This window comes from Aquarana catesbeiana, linkage group LG03 (genome assembly GCF_042186555.1).
Source record: "Aquarana catesbeiana isolate 2022-GZ linkage group LG03, ASM4218655v1, whole genome shotgun sequence".
In the NCBI taxonomy this organism is placed as follows: Eukaryota; Metazoa; Chordata; class Amphibia; order Anura; family Ranidae; genus Aquarana; species Aquarana catesbeiana.
In genome coordinates, this window is record NC_133326.1 from 637,178,697 (window position 1) to 637,198,908 (window position 20,212).

The 20,212-nt window shown below is 42.9% G+C and overlaps 1 protein-coding gene across 1 annotated transcript in view; it reads left to right on the forward strand.

Moving 5' to 3' along the window:
• The first annotated feature begins 2,224 nt into the window (after positions 1-2,224).
• The window catches only part of OLFM2 (olfactomedin 2), a 522,305-nt gene continuing 504,317 nt past the window's right edge, over positions 2,225-20,212 (forward strand). The window contains exon 1 of the mRNA XM_073622529.1: positions 2,225-2,434. Within this exon, the coding sequence (XP_073478630.1) occupies positions 2,294-2,434 (141 nt within the window). The 5' untranslated portion in view covers positions 2,225-2,293. The remainder of the gene's footprint in view (positions 2,435-20,212) is intronic.

Sequence of the window (20,212 nt, forward strand, 5' to 3'; positions counted from 1 at the left end):
ATATATATATATACACACACACACACACACTCATATATATATATATATTCATATATACATATATATATATATATATATATATATATATATATATATATATATATATATATATATATATATATATATATGTGTTGTAAATAAATAGCACAAGAACAATGTGAAATGAAGATGTGCATGAAATCCAGAAGGAGGGGAGGGGGGCATAGTGAGGTAGGCAGGGGTTAAACATGTTAGCTTGTGATGCGAGGAAGGAGAGGGGTATACCAGAAAAATAGGAGGGGAACGTGGCAGACAGCCGTGTGTGGATGGAGATTATGGGAGGCAAGAGTGAAGGAGAAGATTAGAAGACTGGGAGAAGAGGCGAGAGACACAGGAAGGAGGGACAGGAGAGGGAGGGGGAGACAGAATAGACTGTAAAATAGTGAGAAGGGGCAGAAATCCAGGATAAGATCGGGATAAAAAAAAGTAAGAGGGGACACAGAGAGATCAGGAGGAGATCAGGTGTTTCTCAAACCTTCTAGCAGGAGAAGTGAAGATGGGGAGGGGAAGGGGATAGGGATAGGTGAGCCTAAGGGGATAAGGTGAGAGCAAGGGGATAGGGTGAGTGTAAGGGGATAGGGTGAGCATAAGGGGATAGGGTAAGTGTAAGGTGATTAGGGGAGCGAGAATTGGACAGGTAAGTGGAAAGAGAATAGGGTGAAAAGGAGAGGTATAGGGTGAGTGGGGAGGGGAAAGGGTGAGTTGGAAAGGGATAGGGTGAGTGGGGAGGGGATAGGGTGAGCCTAAGGGGATAGAGTAAGTGTAAGGGGATAGGGTGAGCCTAAGGGGATAGGGTAAGTGTAGGGGGATAGGGTAAGTGTAGGGGGATAGGGTGAGTGTAAGGGGATTAGGGGAGCGAGAAGTGGACAAGTAAGTGGAAAGAGAATAGGGTGAAAAAGAGAGGTATAGGGTGAGTGGGGAGGGGATAGGGTGAGTGGGAAAGGGAAAGGGTGAGTGGGAAAGGGATAGGGTGAGTGGGGAGGGGATAGGGTGAGTGGGGAGGGGATAGGGTGAGTGGGAAAGGGATAGGGTGAGTGGAGAGTGGATAGGTGAGTGGGGAGGGGATAGGGTGAGTGGGAAAGGGATAGGGTGAGTGGAGAGTGGATAGGGTGAGTGGGGAGGGGATAGGGTGAGTGGGAAGGGGATAGGGTGAGTGGGGAGGGGATAGGGTGAGTGGGGAGGGGATAGGGTGAGTGAGGAGGGGATAGGGTGAGTGGGGAGGGGATAGGGTGAGTGGGGAGGGGATAGGGTGAGTGAGGAGGGGATAGGGTGAGTGGGGAGGGGATAGGGTGAGTGAGGAGGGGATAGGGTGAGTGGGGAGGGGATAGGGCGAGTGAGGAGGGGATAGGGTCAGTGGGGAGGGGATAGGGTGAGTGGAGAGGGGATAGGGTGAGTGGAGAGGGGATAGGGTGAGTGGGAAGGGGATAGGGTGAGTGGGGAGGGTATAGGCTGAGTGGGAAGGGGATAGGGTGAGTGGGAAAGGGATAGGGTGAGTGGGAAAGGGATAGGGTGAGTGAGGAGGGGATAGGGCGAGTGGGAAGGGGATAGGGCGAGTGGGGAGGGGATAGGGTGAGTGGGGAGGGGATAGGGTCAGTGGGAAGGGGATAGGGTGAGTGGGAAAGGGATAGGGTGAGTGGGAAAGGGATAGGGTGAGTGGGAAAGGGATAGGGTGAGTGAGGAGGGGATAGGGCGAGTGGGAAGGGGATAGGGTGAGTGGGGAGGGGATAGGGTGAGTGGGGAGGGGATAGGGTGAGTGAGGAGGGAATAGGGTGAGTTGGAAGGGGATAGGGTGAGTGGGGAGTGGATAGGGTGAGTGGGCAGGGGATAGGGTGAGTGGGAAGGGGATAGGGTGAGTGGGCAGGGGATAGGGTGAGTGGGGAGGGGATACAGAAAAAAATACAGTAAATAAGTAAGAAAGAACAGAAAAGAGAAGAAAAGAAAAGAAAAGGGAGTGAGAGGGACAAGTACACAGGGATGAGAAGGAAATGAACAGACAGGAAGACAGATTTAACTGACAGTGACAGAAGGAGGGGGGACTCGAGAGACTGGGGGGAAAAAAGGAAGAAAAGAATTAGAGTGGAAGAGACGGAAGAAAGGAAAAAACAGGAGGGAGCAAAAGACTGAGGAATTAAGGGTGGAGAGATAGAATAAAGAGGAGGGAGGGAGAGAGAGAGAGAGAGAGAGAGAGAGAGAGGAAGGGACAAAAAAGCAGAGACAGGAGGAAGGAGAGAGGGAGGGTGCAGGGAAGAGGCGGATGTGGAGGGTGTCAGAAGTGGTGGGCAGGCTGAGTCCTGGGGGTCTGTGTAAAGGTGCGAGGACCCCCCCTGTACCCCCAAGCATGCACCTCTTCAGCATGATCTTCCTACTGCTCATGTTACAGGCTAGGATGGCTCAGGTAAGCTCCTGCTTGTCAGTCTGCTGGCTAGATGTAGCTGTCCATGCTCTGTGGTGCTGATGCTGGCCTTTGGGAGGAGGAGGGGGGAATGAGAGAGAGAGGATGCTGCTGACATTGACAAAAGAGCCCCTTCTGGGAGAGGGTAGACAGGGAGGTGTGTGTCTGTATTTACAATGTACATATGTCTCAGCGTCAGGACATGTGCACAGCCTATGTGTGTGGGACTACTGCATGGCACATGTGTGTGATGTGTGATATAGACTCATAGATAGATCCTTAGATAAATGCCATATCCTCTTTATATTCATCATTCTTAGCATGCATTTGTACACGTTCCAGGATACAATGCTCTGCTGTATGCATCAGACACTGCCAACCAGGGCCCCTCCGCCGTTGACAAACTATAAGCCCCAGCATGTCCCGTCAGCTTCTGGCAATCAGGGCACGCTGGTCCTTACAGTTCCCCGGTGGCCAGTTGGTCGGTCTTGGTTGACCAGTATCGTTATTCAAACTGATGCACAAAGACCTTTTTGTCTGTGTTCTCTAGGATGGCATCTATTTATGAAAGATCCTTGTGTCATTAGCAAGTTTACATTTTTACTGTCCGGGCATATTTACCAAGGTGTAGGACAACGTGCAGAGTGCAGAAACCCTTCGTAACCATATCATAGTTTTGACTGCCCCAAACTACCGGAAAGCGACACCGCATAGGTTGCTATGGGTTGCTACACTCGGCCAGCCATCATTGCTACTTGCGGCGCCTTATTAAATGGACCCTGCTGTTTGAATTATTTATTCCGTATTTATTCAAGCAGTTATTGATTCTGATGTACTTGTTGTAAATATTTTGTCCAGTAAGTGAAGTAAACAGAGAGAAGGCTGGATGCAAAGTGCACATGTACCAAGAGCGGGGGCTTTTTCAGTAACTCATGGGATGATTTACATAAATGTTATGTGCATGAGCATTTGTCCGTATATGTTTGCTGCAACATGTGACTCTTTCTCTAGTAATATGGTATGTATAAATGGCTGTTTTTCTGTATTTGAATGTAATGCTGTAAATATGTTATCTGAGATATGCTTAAAGTTACACTGAAACTCAAAAAGTACATTCTATTGCTCTCAGCCTCCTCCAAATTTCCAAATTCCTTTATTTGCTGCTGTGATCTGACTTCCTGTTAGAGGGTTCCATGGTCTCCAGGGTCCCACTGTATAGAGGGACATAGCCACCCTCTATTGCCTAGGGACTATGGGATTTGTAGTGTGCATAGTGCAGTGCACATGACCTCAACTACTGCAGAAGTGAGGGAAAAGGTGCACAGTCGTTTTGCCTTTAGTAAAGGAGCTCATGGAGGGTGTTAAAAGGTGGCATAAATACATATTGAATGTCCATGCATACTAGTAGAAAAAAAATGCCAGAACTTCTGGCAGAAAAAAACAGCATGAAAAATGCTCATAGTAGCTCATATTGCACAAGAGTTTAGAAGAGTTTATGGGAATTTGCTTTTATAAGTGTTTTTTTTTTTTTTTCCCAAAACGTCCCTCTCTGCTTATTTTTCAATGTGCACTTGAAAATGCTCAACACACCTAAACACTACGTTTATGCACGTTTATGAGCGTTTGTGAGCATTTAGCATTTTTTCTGCCTGAAAACTCCTCTCAAAAATGCACTTGTAATTTTTTTTTTAATGCTTCTAAGCTCTCCTCTTAAAATATGCCTCTAAACGCCCTAATGTGCAATGGACACGTAGGATAAAATTGAGCTGCTTCTACAGGCAGGTGAAAAAAAAAATGCAAAACTCCTGTAAAAACAAAGTTTATTTTAAGCCCCGTATGCATGGATCCTAAAAAACAAATTTCATGAAAAGGGTCATTAAATAGTAGATGTGTATGAATTATTTTAAAGTGTCACTTTAACTTTTTTAAAATGGGACTAAAGTTTCAGTGTGGCTTTTCTGGGGTCTCAGTTGAAGGCTTAGGATGTTGTGAGATCCTGAAATGAATACCTCCTCTGAGCAAGGTTTATTTGGGATCGTGATGGACAAGTTGGTTATGTTGCTCCTAGGTAAATCTTATGAATACAGTTATGTAACCCTGTGGGGTTGATTTACTAAAGGCAAAAGAACTGTGCACTTTGCAAAGTGCAGTTGCACTCTGCAAGAGCAGTTGCTCCAGAGCTTAGTAAATGAGCAGAAGCTTTGCTAACTTCCATCATCCAATTACATGAAAGTAAAAGTGCAGTTTTTTTTTTTTTTTTTTTTCCTTACACGTGATTGGGTATTCTTTGCCAAATGAAGATTTACCTTATTTAATAAGCTCTGGAGCAACTGTATTTGCAGGGTGCAACTGCATGTTGCAAAGTGCGCAGTCTATTTGTCTTTAATAAATCAACCCCTAAGTGTATCATGGTGGAGCTTGCAGAAATGATCTCATGGTGGTATATGTGTTCTGTGAAACAGGACGCTGGTTACTGCTATATAATTCTTTTCATTGTACCACCGAAATAAGAAATTGTAATATGTGATTTAAATGAAAAACTTGGACTGTATAATATTGTCACTTTACTCATCACATTTTGTCAGCAGATAGTTAGAAAAGTTTATGAACTTAATCATAGGTCGTCGGTATTATATTAAAACTCTTGTTGTTAACCCAAAGGATGAACTTTGAAATGTATACGGTATATAGATAATAAGTGGTATAATACAGAAAATTGTTTTGTTCTTAAAATTTATAATTTAGAGAGAGGTTGTCTGCAGTCATGTGATCAGTTCCTCGCACAGCGCTGGCTGGGGAGGGGGGGTGAGACTCCTGGTGAGCATGTCACTTCTGGTGAGCATGCATGGCGGAATGGCAATGCTAACCCGCTGAAGTGTAAGTCATCCTGAAAATTAAAATGGCAGTTTAACAACTTAATATTTTTTTAATACAGATGAAGAAAAAAATGAAGCTCCTCAAGCTATTAGGGTTGGATGGTGTGCAGCAAAATATATTCAATTAGCTTTTGAGTTTACATACAGTTTGCTTTTAAAGTGTTTCAAAAGCCAAAACTTTTTTTGGAAAGAGCAATGAAGGGATTGAATACCTATCAAGTTTGTATTGTTGTCTTTGCTCAGGATATTCACTGTCTGTTTCAGCAGACTAAAAGTGGGTCAACCCTTTTAAATTGTTACTAGAAAAAGAATAGAGGAAATTTTGCAATGGGAACATTTGTTCTGGTGACTTTTGAGAGATTTCCTCTCACTTCCTGTTGTGCCTGCAGGGCAGCAAGTGCAGGGAAATCTCTCCATTGGGATGAAAAACCTACTCCATCCGACATGAAAAAAAAAAAAGTTTGGGCTTGGCAACCTTTAGATATTACGGCTTCAAGTCAGACAAGGCAAGATTGCCCACAGTCTCCTCTACTGCTTATTTTGGCCCTTGAGCCACAAACAGAACATATTAGGCATAATTTGCATGTCTGAGATTTGGAAATAGTGGGTGTTTGCTGTTTGTCAATGACATTTTGCTATACATGATGCTTCTGCTTAGCTCTCTTCCTAATATACTTTCACTCCTCTCGAGGTTTGCATCTCATTTGGGACTCTGTTACTGCACAAAATCCATTGCTAATGTAGCACTACCACCACAGGAGCTGCTGGTAATTTGGGTCTATTTCCCCCACTTGCAGCATACACAGCCAGGAACACAGCATTTTTGGTATTCTTCTTCCTCTGGCTCAAAGATCAGTCTAGGGGTTTCTTTTAGGGGTTTTATTAAAATGGTAACTTGGATATGGATGAGGAGCATGGGATACCCCGGAACTGTAGGAGGATTTGAGGGCTACTAAGCTTCTGGCTGCTCTGTGCAAAAATGCAGGCTGTATTGCACAACCTCTGGCTACACTGTACTCTTTTGGCTATCTTGTACAACTCCTGGCTGTACTGGGCAAACTTCTAAGCAGTATTGCACGCTCCTGGCTGCACTGCATTTGCTTGGGGAAAGGGGGGGTTAGGCAACACAGCCACTTCTCCTCTGTATAGCAGGATCAGTTACTCACTCAGTCCCAGAATGGTTGGGCTCACTCCCACCAACTCCCCCGTGGCTCCGCTCTGGATACAGCTCTTTTGAGATGTCTTCAAATGCTCTTCTGGCTTCTTCTCTTTTAGACTCTCTGCCCCAGGGACCGAGCCCCTGCACAGGGGTCTCCTCCTGTAGAACTGGACTAGGAACTCTGCACCTTGGCTGCCAGGCCTCAGAAGATTTATGGACTTTTTCTCCACCTTCTGGGCACACCTCCCCAGGGATTGGTCATAGTTTAATAATTATTCAGGCCGCTTGTCCTACTCTCCCTCCCATTATACTTCTAGAAGTCTCTAGAAGACAGGGAGGAGCAGCAGAACTGTAGCCTGTGAGACACTGAACAGCCCTAAGCAATCAACCCCTGTTCCACTGTTACAGAGGAGCTAACTAAATTTACTTAGGAGCCTACTCTGAACTAGGAGGGTATTAAACGTTCATTATCAACTCAATCATGTCTTCTAATGTGTGTTCCTTTTTAGTGGGCTCCTAACCTCGTTTACCATGGTATCCCACTCACATATACAGTATCTCACAAAAGTGAGTACACCCCTCACATTTATGTAAATATTTTATTATATCTTTTCATGTGACAACACTAAAGAAATGTAAAGTAGTTAGTGTACAGCTCGTATAATAGTGTAAATTTACTGTCCCCTCAAAATAACTCAACACACAGCCCTTAATGTCTAACCACTGGCAACAAAAGTGAGTACACCCCTAAGTGAAAATGTCCAAATTGGGCCCAAAGTGTCAATATTTTGTGTGGCCACCATTATTTTCCAGCGCTGCCTTAACCCTCTTGGGCATGGAGTTCATCAGAGCTTTACAGGTTTCCACTAAAGTCCTCTTCCACTCCACCATGACGACATCACTGAGCTGGTGGATGTTAGAGACCTTGCGCTCCTCCATCTTCCATTTGAGGATGCCCCACAGATGCTCAATAGGGTTTAGGTCTGGAGACATGCTTGGTCAGTCCATCACCTTTCTCTTCCGCTTCTTTAGCAAGGCAGTGGTCATCTTGGAAGTGTGTTTGGGGTTGTTATCATGTTGGAATACTGCCCTGCGGCCCAGCCTCTGAAGGAGGGGATCATGCTCTGCTTCAGTATGTTATGGTACATGTTGGCATTCATGGTTCCCTCAATGAACTGTGGCTCCCCAGTGGCGGCAGCACTCATGCAGCCCCAGACCATGACCCTCCCATCACCATGCTTGACTGTAGGCAAGACACATTTGTCTTTGTACTCCTCACCTGGTTGTCGCCACACACGCTTGACACCATCTGAACCAAATAAGTTTATCTTGGTCTCATCAGACCACAGGACATAGTTCCAGTAATCCATGTCCTTAGTCTGCTTGTCTTCAGCACACAGTTTGCGGACTTTCTTGATCATCATTTTTAGAAGAGGCTTTCTTCTGGGACGACAGCCATGCAGACCAATTTGAGGCAGTGTGCGGCTTACGATCTGAGCACTGACAGGCTGTCCCCCCACCCCTTCAACCTCTGCAGCAATGCTGGCAGCACTCATATGTCTATTTCCCAAAGACAACCTCAGGATATGATGCTGAGCATGTGCACTTAACTTAATTGGTTGACCATGGCGAGGCCTGTTCTGAGTGGAACCTATCCTGTTAAACCGCTGTATGGTCTTGGCCACCATGCTGCAGCTCAGTTTCAGGGTCTTGGCAATCTTCCTATAGCCTAGGCCATCTTTATGTAGAGCAACAATTCTTTTTTTCAGATCCTCAGAGAGTTCTTTGCCATGAGGTGCCATGTTGAACTTCCAGTGACCAGTATGAGAGAATGAAAGCGATAACACAAATTTAGCACACCTGCTCCCCATTAACACCTGAGATCTTGTAACACTAACGAGACACAGGGGAGGGGAAATGGCTAATTGGGCCCAATTTGGACATTTTCACTTAGGGGTGTACTCACTTTTGTTGCCAGCGGATTAGACATTAATGGCTGTGTGTTGAGTTATTTTGAGGGGACAGCAAATTTACACTGTTATACAAGCTGTACACTCACTACTTTACATTGTAGCAAAGTGTAATTTCTCCAGTGTTGTCACATGAAAAGATGTACTAAAATATTTACAAAAATGTGAGACGTGTACTCACCTTTGTGAGATACTGTACCTACAATCCTTTGTATAACAATGTTTTATAGCCCCAGATCAAACTACTAGAACTGCTATCATACTGGGTCCACACTTATGCCGCGTACACACGATCGCACATTCCGACAACAAAATCCATGTTTTTTTTTCAACGGATGTTGGCTCAAACTTGTCTTGCATACACACGGTCACACAAATCTTGTTGGAAGTTCCGATCGACAAGAACGCGGTGACGTACAACACGTACAACGAGCCGAGAAAAATGAAGTTCAATAGCCAGTGCGGCTCTTCTGCTTGATTCCGAGCATGCATTGAACTTTGTGGGTCAGAATTGTGTACACACGATCGGAATTTATGACAACGGATTTTGCTGTCGGAAAATTTGAGATCTAGATCTCAAATTTTGTTTGTCAGAAATTCTGACGGAAAATGTCCAATGGAGCCTGCACACACTCGGAATTTCCAACAACAAGCTCCCATCGAACATTTCCCGTCGGAAAATCCAACCGTGTGTACGCGGCATTATATTGTATCTCTAGACATATGAATAAAATGTCATATTTGCCTAAACTGCCTATCCATTTCGAGTCTTGCCCATCGCCATCCCTTCCCATATACTTTGGTCTGTCTAGTTGCAGTCTAGTTGCAGTTATTGAAACTTATATGGGGTTCCATTAAACCAAGGCCCAATAAAAATACCCTTTTTCAAATCTAAGCTGAAGGGTGAGTTGGGAGAACACAACATTATCTTCAATTATAAAGTTACTCAAGTAGCACCAATAATTAAACTCCTGTCGGAATCTGATCCACCATTGTAGGCCTTTCTGAATATTGTAGATGTTCATCTCTTTCCTCATCTGAATTCCTCCTATAGTATGCCCCAACCCCCTAATTTTTCACATACTGGTACCTTGTCAATCCAGACTTCTGTTAAATAGTCAGTGAGCCTCATCTTGCCTCACCTTCCTTTATTTCATTTATTTTGCTGCCATCTATTTCCTCCAAAGAAGGATGATGCACACCTCTTTTGCTGGTGGATCTCACATGACTTCATCTCAGTTTATTTTATACTTACCTTAAAGGCATTTAGACTTTTCCACAACCTAAAAATTAGCACAAAATTCCAAACAAGGAACTTTTTCGCTATATTCACTTTTGCTGACTCTCTTCTCAAGAACTGTGACTTGACTCCATTTGCATCTCTTTGCATCCAACCCCTCCATAAAGATAATAGTTTCCTTATTGTATTCATGTTATTTTGGATAATTCTTCCCATCTAACCCCCCACATATTGTACTAACTAGGAATGAGAACTCACCACATTCCTGGAAGTCTTTTTGGAAGTTAAAAACTGCATGCAGGGAACTCTTGTAAACGTAAAATTGAATGCAAGATTAAATGCTACACCCCACACATTTCTCTTGATGTGTCAGCTATGGCTTAACTATTCCCCACTACCACCACAAACTACCCGCATGCTTTTATTCCAGTATCCTATTGTCCCAATCCTGTAATACTCTTCCTCTTCTTTTCTTACCCCTTATGCCACGTACACACGACTGTTTTTTCCGTCAGAGTACTGACGGTTTTTCTGACAGAGTTTCGACGGAGTTCCGCTGAAACGGACTTGCGTACACAAGATCGCACCGAAGTCCGATATTTTAGAACGTGGTGACGTATGACACCTACTACGGGACTAGAAAAAGGAAGTTAAATAGCCAGTAGTCAATAGCTGTCCTTGCGTCGTTTTTAGTCCGTCGGAATAGCATACAGACGAACAGTTTTCCTAGGGATTGATTCTGTCGGAAAGATTTAAAACATGTTCTATTTCTAGGTCTGTCAGAATTTTCGAAAGAAAAAAATTCGATGAAGCCCACACATGATCGGAATATCCGATGAAATGATTCCGTCGGACCTTTTCTGCCGGAAAGTCCGGTCATGTGTATGCGGCATTATCTGTGTCCCACCCCATATGTCCTCCCCTCCCTTGGTTTCTATTCCATTCCCACTAGCCTCCTGGGTCCTTTGTCTTTCTCTTTCCTGCTTCTCTTTTTCTCACCCTTTCCTCTCCCCACTACCCTTTTTGCCTTGGATATTGAGGGGGGGGGGGGGGGCTTTTCTCTTCCTGTGGTTGGTACTTAAGTAACATTCTATCCCCACCACTAAAGCCATAAAGCCATAGACCATATTTCATTCTATGAGAGTACAGTTTTATTTTTTTATTTTTTTCATTTGGCTTACTCTCAGCCTTGGATTTATATTGTTCCTGTATGTACTGACCTTTTCATCATTCAACATTGTAAACATGAACCCAACCTGTATTTTAACGTTATCTTAAAAAACTTTGATAAAAGAAAAAAGGAATATGAAAGTAATATATGAATATAATAAAATAGCTTTCCCTTATTTGCAAAACATCTCCCCCTGTTATGGTGAATTGAAGGAGGTATTATCTAGTACTAACACACTCCCTGGCCTAGGGTGACAGCGCTACTTAGTACAGATGTCACCCTAAGACTGGAAGTGTGTCTCCGAGTTAAAATACAGTAAAAAAATCATGAAACGGGTAAACTAATGCAGTCCAGTCCTGTATCTAAGGACTGGAAAAACTGCAATACTATCAGTTCTTGTTCTCGGGTTGAGATATGCTGTCGTGTTACCTTTCCATTTCTGCTTGCAGCTTTAATTTTTTTTTTATTTTTTTATTTTAGGTATTTATATAACACCAAATAACACCAACAATTTACACAGAGCTATACATATTGTACAGTCACATCAGTCCCTGCTTACAACCTATGGTTTGTATCTCACATGCATACAGTATATACTAGTACCGATTTAGAGAGGAACCAATTAACCTACCAGCATGTCTTTGAAGTGTGGGAGGAAACCCACGTAAGCACAGGGAGAACATGCAAACTCCATGCAGATGGTGTCTTGATTACCCGCTGTACTGTCATCATTACCTGCACATGTGATAGTCTCACTGTTTCACCTACGTGTCTCTATAGGCCATGCAGTTAAATTTCCTTCTTTGCTAGTTCTGTGCTCCGGTTTGCTGTACCTAGCCTTTCAATATGGGGGATATAAAAGTACAGCTACATGGATACTGGGGTACAGGTTTTCTTTTTTACAACACCAAGGCTAAGCAAGGTATTTCAGGCAGACCCTGACATTTACCAATCAGTTTGAGGCTGCAAAGTCCACCGCAGTGATTGTTCGAGGCTGCAAAAACCTCCAGAGTAGCACCACCGTGTCCACATACACAGTGCCAGGCTGGACGTGACTATCAGCTCCTCCCTTCTAGACGCGTATCGGCCAATCTACTGAGGAAGGCCTGTGATTGGCCGATACGCCAGCCAGGCACTGTGTATGTGAACACGGTGGTGCTACTCTGGAGGTTTTCATGTGATTTTAAAGTTTTTATTTTGTAAGTGCAACTTGTCTATTTGGGGGCTTTGAATACATTTGTATACGGAGAACACTATGGTCTCTATACTTATTATTTACATGTCCTGAACTCATGGAATCTTGAGCCAAGCTGGGAGATGATCCACTTCTTTGGATATTAATGAGCTGAGTTACCATTAAGAAAAGAGCCAGATGGATTACCCACCATTGATTGGGAAGAGGAAGTGAGAGCAAAGAGCTCGTGGAGAGATCTGCATACGAGTTTTGACTCATCTGGGAGGTGTGCGCGCATTTTTACTGGTGGTGGTGTGCACTCCTTTTGAGGACAATCACTGTGGTGGAATTGTGTGGATACACTGATCACAAGAAGAGTTTTTCATGTTTTATTTCTTCATTTTTTCATTTTATGGACTATTCATTTATACTGTATGTAGGATTTATTTATTTTAGAGATTTGCACTTTATATTTATAATTTTACACATAGCGCTGCATTTATTTATTTAGCATCCTCTAATTAACTTCTATGGGCGACTGTAGATAGCAACTGTGGATCCCAGGGGGGGAAATACAGTGGAACCTTGGATTACGAGCATAATCCGTTCCAGGAGAATGCTTGTAATCCAAAGCACTCGCATATCAAAGCGAGTTTCCCCATAGAAGTCAATGGAAACGAAGATAATTTGTTCCGAATTGACTTCTATTGCATGCAATACCGCATGTGGCCAGAGGTGGGGGGGCACCGGAGAGCTTCGGAAATACTCGGGGACAGCTCGGCTGAACTTGGAAACCCTCAGAAAGGCTCGGAAACACTCGGGAACTGAGTTTTTCCGATTGTTTCTGAGTATTTCCGAGTGATTCCGAGTTTTTCCGAATGCCTCCGAACCGTTCCGAGTGTCACCGGCGCCCCCGCACCTCTGGCCAAATGCGGTACTGCACACCCCAATGGCTTGAATGCTGCTCGTTTTGCGAGACAACACTCGCAAGCCGAGTCAGGATTTAAAGAAAAAAAGTTTCTCGTCTTTCAAAACGCTCGTTAAGTGCGTTACTCGTAAACCAACGTTCCACTGTACACCCGACTTTTCCACCATACAGCCTCAGGTACTTGTGTGCATGAGACCTTAGGCTGATCATACACTCACCGAAAATGAGCTGGCCAAATTTCCATCAGCGTATGGGCTCCCCTACTTGATAGAAGTCATTTGTCTAACTGGAAAATATTCCATTGGTCAGCATTTTCCAGAACTGTATTCTGAGAATGTCCCAGTAGAGGTTAGTTCCTCCATCTACCTTGTTTGTGTGGATGGAGGAACCTTTTCTTTTTGTCCAGCCTGCAATAGCTGAGCGAAAAGAAAAAGAAAAACTAACCGCGCATGGCTAGCTTTACATTGACGGATTGCAACTTTGAGAATAGTTACTCTGTTGGTTTGTTGATTTAATTTGCTTTGTTTTCTTAGTTTAACATTCAGTGACTTGTGCTTGATTTATATTTGTTTTTTCCCCCAATCGGTATTATATTTACACCTAAAAGAGAGCAGCACCTTTTGGTTTAGGATTCATCACACTTGTTTAAAGCAGTGTTAAACCCAAAAGCAAACCTTTATTATATTGCAGTTTACCAATTCTTTTATGTGATGGCTGCATAAGTTTTCTTTGTTAGGCTTTTTTTCCTTTATTTTCACCTGGTGATTCAGCCAGTAAATCTGTTGTTTTTTCAACAGAACATGCTCTCTTGCAGTTACAGGGATGAGACCAACCATTTACCACTGACAGGTGCTTACACTAATCGGATTTTAGTTATTTATGTAAAACCTTCATCCCAAAACGGGAAACAAAAAGCTTGCTGTAACTGCTTATGTTAGCTGGAGTTTGGTAATTTGTTAGTGTATTTAAATCCGCTAGTACTTATAACACTCTCCTCCCCCCAGACTGACAATGCTGCTCTCCAAATGTGCCCCCCTGTGCTCTTTCATCCAGAGTGCAGGCACCCTAATACAGGAGGTGTGTTACTGGCCAGATCACCAGATTAATACCACTTAACTGCTTTCCGTCCGCGCTATAGCTGAAAGTTGGCTACAGTGAGGGCTTACTTTTCCAGGAGGGCATATATGGCGTCCTCCCGGGCTCAGCTAGTCACAGATTGGGGGTAAAGGGCCAATCACAGCGGCCCTTTACCACATAATCAGATGTGTCGAATGACAGCTGATCACGGATGTCAACACGCTGTCAGTGTGAGGAGAGAAGAAGAGAGCCAGTAACCGGCTTGTGTTAAAGGGACATCGACATTTTTTAAACAGGGCACTGATTATTAGTCTCCTGATTATCAGTGCAGTCCCAACAATGCCCACCAGTGCTGCCAATCAGTGGCCATCAGTGCCACCTATCAGTGCTGCCTATGAGAGCCCATCAGTGCCACCTATTAGTGCACATCAGTGGCACCTAATCAGTGCAGCTTCATCAGTGCCTCCTCATCAGTGCCCATCAGTGCCACCTAATCAGTGCCTATCAGTGCAGCCTATTAGTGATCAACAGTGCAGCCTCATCAGTGAAGGAGAAAAATTACCTGTTTGCAAAATTTTATAACAAACTATGAAATTTTTTTTTTAAATGTTCTGTTTTTTTTGTTTGTTTAGCAAAAAATATAAAAAACACAGAGGTGATCAAATACCACCAAAAGAAAGCTCAATTTGTGTGAAAAAAATTATAAAATTGTCATATGAGTACAGTGTTACCTGACCGCGCAATTGTCATTCAAAGTGCTACAGCGCTAAAAATTGGCCTGGGCAGGAAGGGGGTAAGCGTGCCCGTTAGGCAAGTGGTTAAAGATGGTGCAGAATTTTCAATATTCCCTATGGGAGGAATTTATCAGATCTAGAGCAGACAGAATCTGGAGCAGCTACGCACGGCTGCAACCAATCATCTTCTATTATCAGCTTGTTCAGTTAGGCGGTGAAAAGATAGAAAGATAGAAGCTGATTGGTTACCAATGACAGCTGCTCTGGATTCTGTCTGCTCCAGTTGTGATAAATTCCCCTGTATGCATTTTCCAATGGCAAAGGACCTGCAGAATAAAAAAAAAATGGTAGTTGCACATTTTTGATAAGTTTTCACTACAATTCTGTACACAAAAACAATATTTTCTATCTTCTAAAAAGTAAAGGATTATATTGTGTTGTGTGAATAGATAAGACATTGATACCAATTGTGCCAAACCTCAAATTGCCCCCACCAAATGGTGAAAACTACAGCTTTCAAATAATTAACCACTTCAGCTCCAGAAGGTTCACCCCCCTTCCTGACCAGGCCATTTTTTGCGATACTGCACTGCGTCCAGATGGTCCCCAGTCATCTCTATGGCCCTCGGAGGCTGGGTGCGACGTTATGACGTCATGTCCGGGTCGGCGGATGTACAATTCTGGGAACTCGGCTGGGAAGGCCAAGACAGTTCATTTTTTTTATGTCAGTCTTTCCAGCCTGGAGGAGAGATGTGGGGTCTTATAGACCCCACATTTTTCCATAAAGAGGACCTGTCACGCACTATTCCTATTACAAGGGATGTTTACATTCCTTGTAATAGAAATAAAAGTGATCAAAAATAAATAAATTTAAAGAGAAAGTGTAAAAAAAGAAACCAAAACAATAAAAAAATGTAAAAAATGTAAAGCTTCCCCATCCCCACGTGCTCGTGCACAGAAGCAAACGCATACGCAAGTCGCGCCCACATATGTAAACGGCGTTCAAATCACACATTTGAGGTATCGTTAGAGCAATAATGTTTGGGGGGTTTTGAGTCATTTTCTAGCAAAAAAAAATATGATTTTTACAAGTAGGAGAGAAGTGTCAGAATAGGCCCGGTATGGAAGTGATTAAGCTTAGGAAACGATCTTCTGAAGGCTGCAAAAGGGTTTAGGTTACTTTTTCTATAAATCGGAAGAAAAATAGGCTGAATAACACAGAAACAGGCTCACAGTTGCTACTGTAGCTTTGTTTTATCTGATCCTGTGCCATGATGTGTAAAATATGTACTTTTCAAAAACGGTTAAAGTGTGTGCAGACAAAACTTTTTTTGGGAGAAAGGATTGGAGGGATTAGAACTTGCATTTGTTTTTAAATGCCTTACAATGCATTAGTTGGTGTGCGGTCAGGCCAGATAATTTGCATAGTTACATAGTAGGTGAGGTTGAAAAAAGACACAAGTCCATCAAGTCCAACCTATGTGTGTGATTATATGTCAGTATTACATTGTATAACCCTGTATGTTGCGGTCGTTCAGGTGCTTATCTAATAGTTTTTTGAAACTGTCGATGCCCCCCACTGAGACCACCGCCTGTGGAAGGGAATTCCACATCCTTGCCACTCTTATGCCCCGTACACACGGTCGGATTTTCCGACGGAAAATGTGTGATAGGACCTTGTTGTCGGAAATTCCGACCGTGTGTAGGCTCCATCACACATTTTCCATCGGATTTTCCGACACACAAAGTTTGAGAGCAGGCTATAAAATTTTCCGTTGTCGGAATTTCCGATCGTGTGTACACAAATCCGACGCACAAAGTGCCACGCATGCTCAGAATAAATAAAGAGATGAAAGCTATTGGCTACTGCCCCGTTTACAGTCCCGACATATGTGTTTTATGTCACCGCGTTCAGAATGATCAGTTTTTCCGACAACTTTGCGTGACCGTGTGTATGTAAGACAAGTTTGAGCCAACATCCGTCGGAAAAAATCCTAGGATTTTGTTGTCGGAATGTCCGAACAAAGTCCGACCGTGTGTACGGGGCATTACAGTAAAGAACCCTCTACGTAGTTTAAGGTTAAACCTCTTATCTTCTAATTTTAATGAGTGGCCACATGTCTTATTAAACTCCCTTCTGCTAAAAAGTGTTATTGTGGGGTCACCAGTATGATATTTATAAATTGAAATCATATCCCCTCTCAAGTGTCTCTTCTCCAGAGAGAATAAGTTCAGTGCTCGCAACTTTTCTTCATAACTAATATCCTCCAGACCCTTTATTAGCTTTGTTGCCCTTCTTTGTACTCTCTCCATTTCCAGTACATCCTTCCTGAGGACTGGTGCCCAGAACTGGACAGCATACTCTGCGGCCGGACCAGAGTCTTGTAGAACAGGAGAATTATTGTTTTATCTCTGGAGTTGATCCCCTTTTTAATGCATAACAATATTCTCTTTGCTTTGTTAGCAGCAGCTTGGCATTGCACGCCATTGCTGAGCCTATCATCTACTAGGACCTCCAGGTCCTTTTCCATCCTAGATTGCCCCAGAGGTTCTCTCCCAGTGTATAGATTGCATTCATATTTTTGCCACCCAAATTTATTATTTTACATTTTTCTACATTGAACCTAATTTGCCATGTAGTTGTCCACCCCATTAATTTGTTCAGATCTTTTTGCAAGGTTTCCACATCCTGCGGAGAAGTTATTGCCCTGCTTAGCTTAGTATCATCCTCAAATACAGAGATTGAACTGTTTACCCCATCCTCTAGGTCGTTTATGAACAAATTAAATAGGATTGGTCCCAGCACAGAACCCTGGGGGACCCCACTACCCACCCCTGACCATTCCGAGTACTCCCCATTTATCACCACCCTCTGAACTCGCCCTTGTAGCCAGTTTTCAATCCATGTACTCACCCTATGGTCCATGCCAACGGACCTTATTTTGTACAGTAAACATTCATGGGGAACTGTGTCAAATGCTTTTGCAAAATCCAGATACACCACGTCTATGGGCCTTCCTTTATCTAGATGGTATCTCACCTCCTCATAGAAGGTTAGTAGATTGGTTTGGCAAGAACGATTCTTCATGAATCTATGCTGATTACTGCTAATGATACCGTTCTCATTACTAAAATATTGTATATAGTCCCTTATCATCCCCACCAAGAGTTTACATACTATTGATGTTAGGCTAACTGGTCTGTAATTCCCAGGGATGTATTTTGAGCATCACACTATTCACTTTTTTCTTAAAACATACTTTTTTTAATTGAAATGTCGCACAGATATCTCATAAAGTTTGATTGGCCGCTCTGCGGTACAAGGCAGTGAATTGCCTCACATTGCGATGGGCTGAAAAAGTACTGCATGCAGTGACAGACATATGCGGCAATTGGGGCAAAACACCCATTTAAAAATCGCGTGAAGCTTGTTGCCGAGAAAGGTACATAAACTTCTTTTGCGTGATAAGCGTGCATAGAACAGTCTATTCAAATGAATGGGCTGCCCTATGTGCAACATGCAGAAACACATGGAAATGGCTCTAGGAAAATCGTAAGCGGGAACGTGAGTTGTGAATGGGACATTAGAGAGATTCACCCTTATAAACTGTCTCTGTGAGAAGGGTTGTGTAAAGGAAGTAAGGGAAATCTCCAACAGAAGTACAAAAATCTGACAATCTAAAAAACAAAAATAAAAACAAAGTTTGCTGTTGGAGATTTTCCCTCACTTTGTGGTGAAACCGTTGTCACCAGTACAGTAAAGCTGGGTTCACATCACTGTGCTGCTTCTCCTTTCACTGTCCAGTTACTGGCTTGGGGCAGGTCCAAGATGCCCAAGGTTTTTTAGGAAATGGGTTGCATGATATTGGCCATCAGACTGAGGACATCTGATGGCAGAAAAAAGAACTGCAAGAAAAATCTCTTCATTGAAAGTAAATATTAATGCTAAAGCTGGTTTTGTTATTTTATCTTTTAATGAGATGTTCATTTCTGGGTTTTACTTTTGACTGATGTTCTGCTTAAGGCTCGGTTCACACGGGGGCGACTTGTCAGGCGACCTAGCCGCCTGACAAGTCGCCTCCCGTTCTGTACAATGGAACCGTTCTAATCGGAGCGACGCAAGTCGCTCCGACTTAGAAGAAAGGTTCCTGTACTACTTTGGGGGCGACTTGCATAGACTTCTATACAGAAGTCGTCTTGCAAGTCGCCCCGGCAGTCGTGTGCAGGTCGCCTCGGTGAGGCGACCTGCAAGTCGTGCCGCGTCTAGTGTGAACCAGCACTAAAGGTAAATCCAGCCCTTGTTCCACACCTGTACAGAATTGTATTATTGTGAGCAGGGTGGATTTGATTTAAATCAAATCAATTTAAATCACGATTTAAAATCACTAGTAAAAAGGCTTGATTTAAATCACATTTTTTAAAGAGCAACTGTCATCTCTGCCTCACAGCAGCTCCTCCTCTGACCTGCTGTTGACTCACTGACAGTCCCATTCACTTTAATAGGAAGGCTGGTGATGCGGCAGTGACACAAAAAGGTGAGGGACGTGGCGTCAGCAGGTGAGTGGATGCCCGCTAACAGGCACCGCCATGATGGATCTGAAATGACAGGTGCTCTTGAAATGTAAGCACTTATTCTTGCTGGTAGTTAGAATCTTTAATATTTGCAAACAAAATTAAGGTTTCCTATTTAGAATAATAAGCTATCAGGTTAGTAAACCAGCGATATCAGAATCAATTCAATCATACAGTTTGTAGTGTACATAGATTTGCAAAACAATGGAATAAAGGAATATTCCTGTCCATTTACAAGTATTACTCTATGACTCTCATTGTAACAACAACGATGTTTGTTATAACATTCTTTTTTGTTTTCTGCTATTTGTCTAGTGTCCTATGACAATTTTTTTCTCTGAATTGCACATCCCCTGAAGAAGCAATCAGCGAAACATGTTGGGCTAGTGTGCAGTATTCATTCATTTTGGCTTGAACCTACTTACCATTTAACCACCACATCATTTCTATTACTGTGAACAGCGTTTCTCGAATTTTGTATTTTTATTAAATTTGTGTGTAATAATAAAATTCACTTTGTAATTTTAAGCCGTTATATATCTCTCTTTATCATTTTTGGCACCGTAAAAATCCCCCTAATTTCTTCCTCTCTGTCTTACTATTACCCAGGGATGAGGTGCCTTTTAACTGGGTGTTGTACTACGAACCAGACCTTTTCTCTCATTCCTGAACTCTGTTTTATCTCATGGTTACTGTAACATTGTGTGAATGCATCAATGCAGTGCATGTTTTCTCAGCTTGCAGAGCTTGGATTCATTGAATGAGTTTACCAAAAATGTAAATATTGCAGAATATACAGCCTCATGCATACATATCTAAGCTCCATTTCATGCTGAATAAACTAAACTATAAATGTACCTTAAATAGAAAACTATCTTTA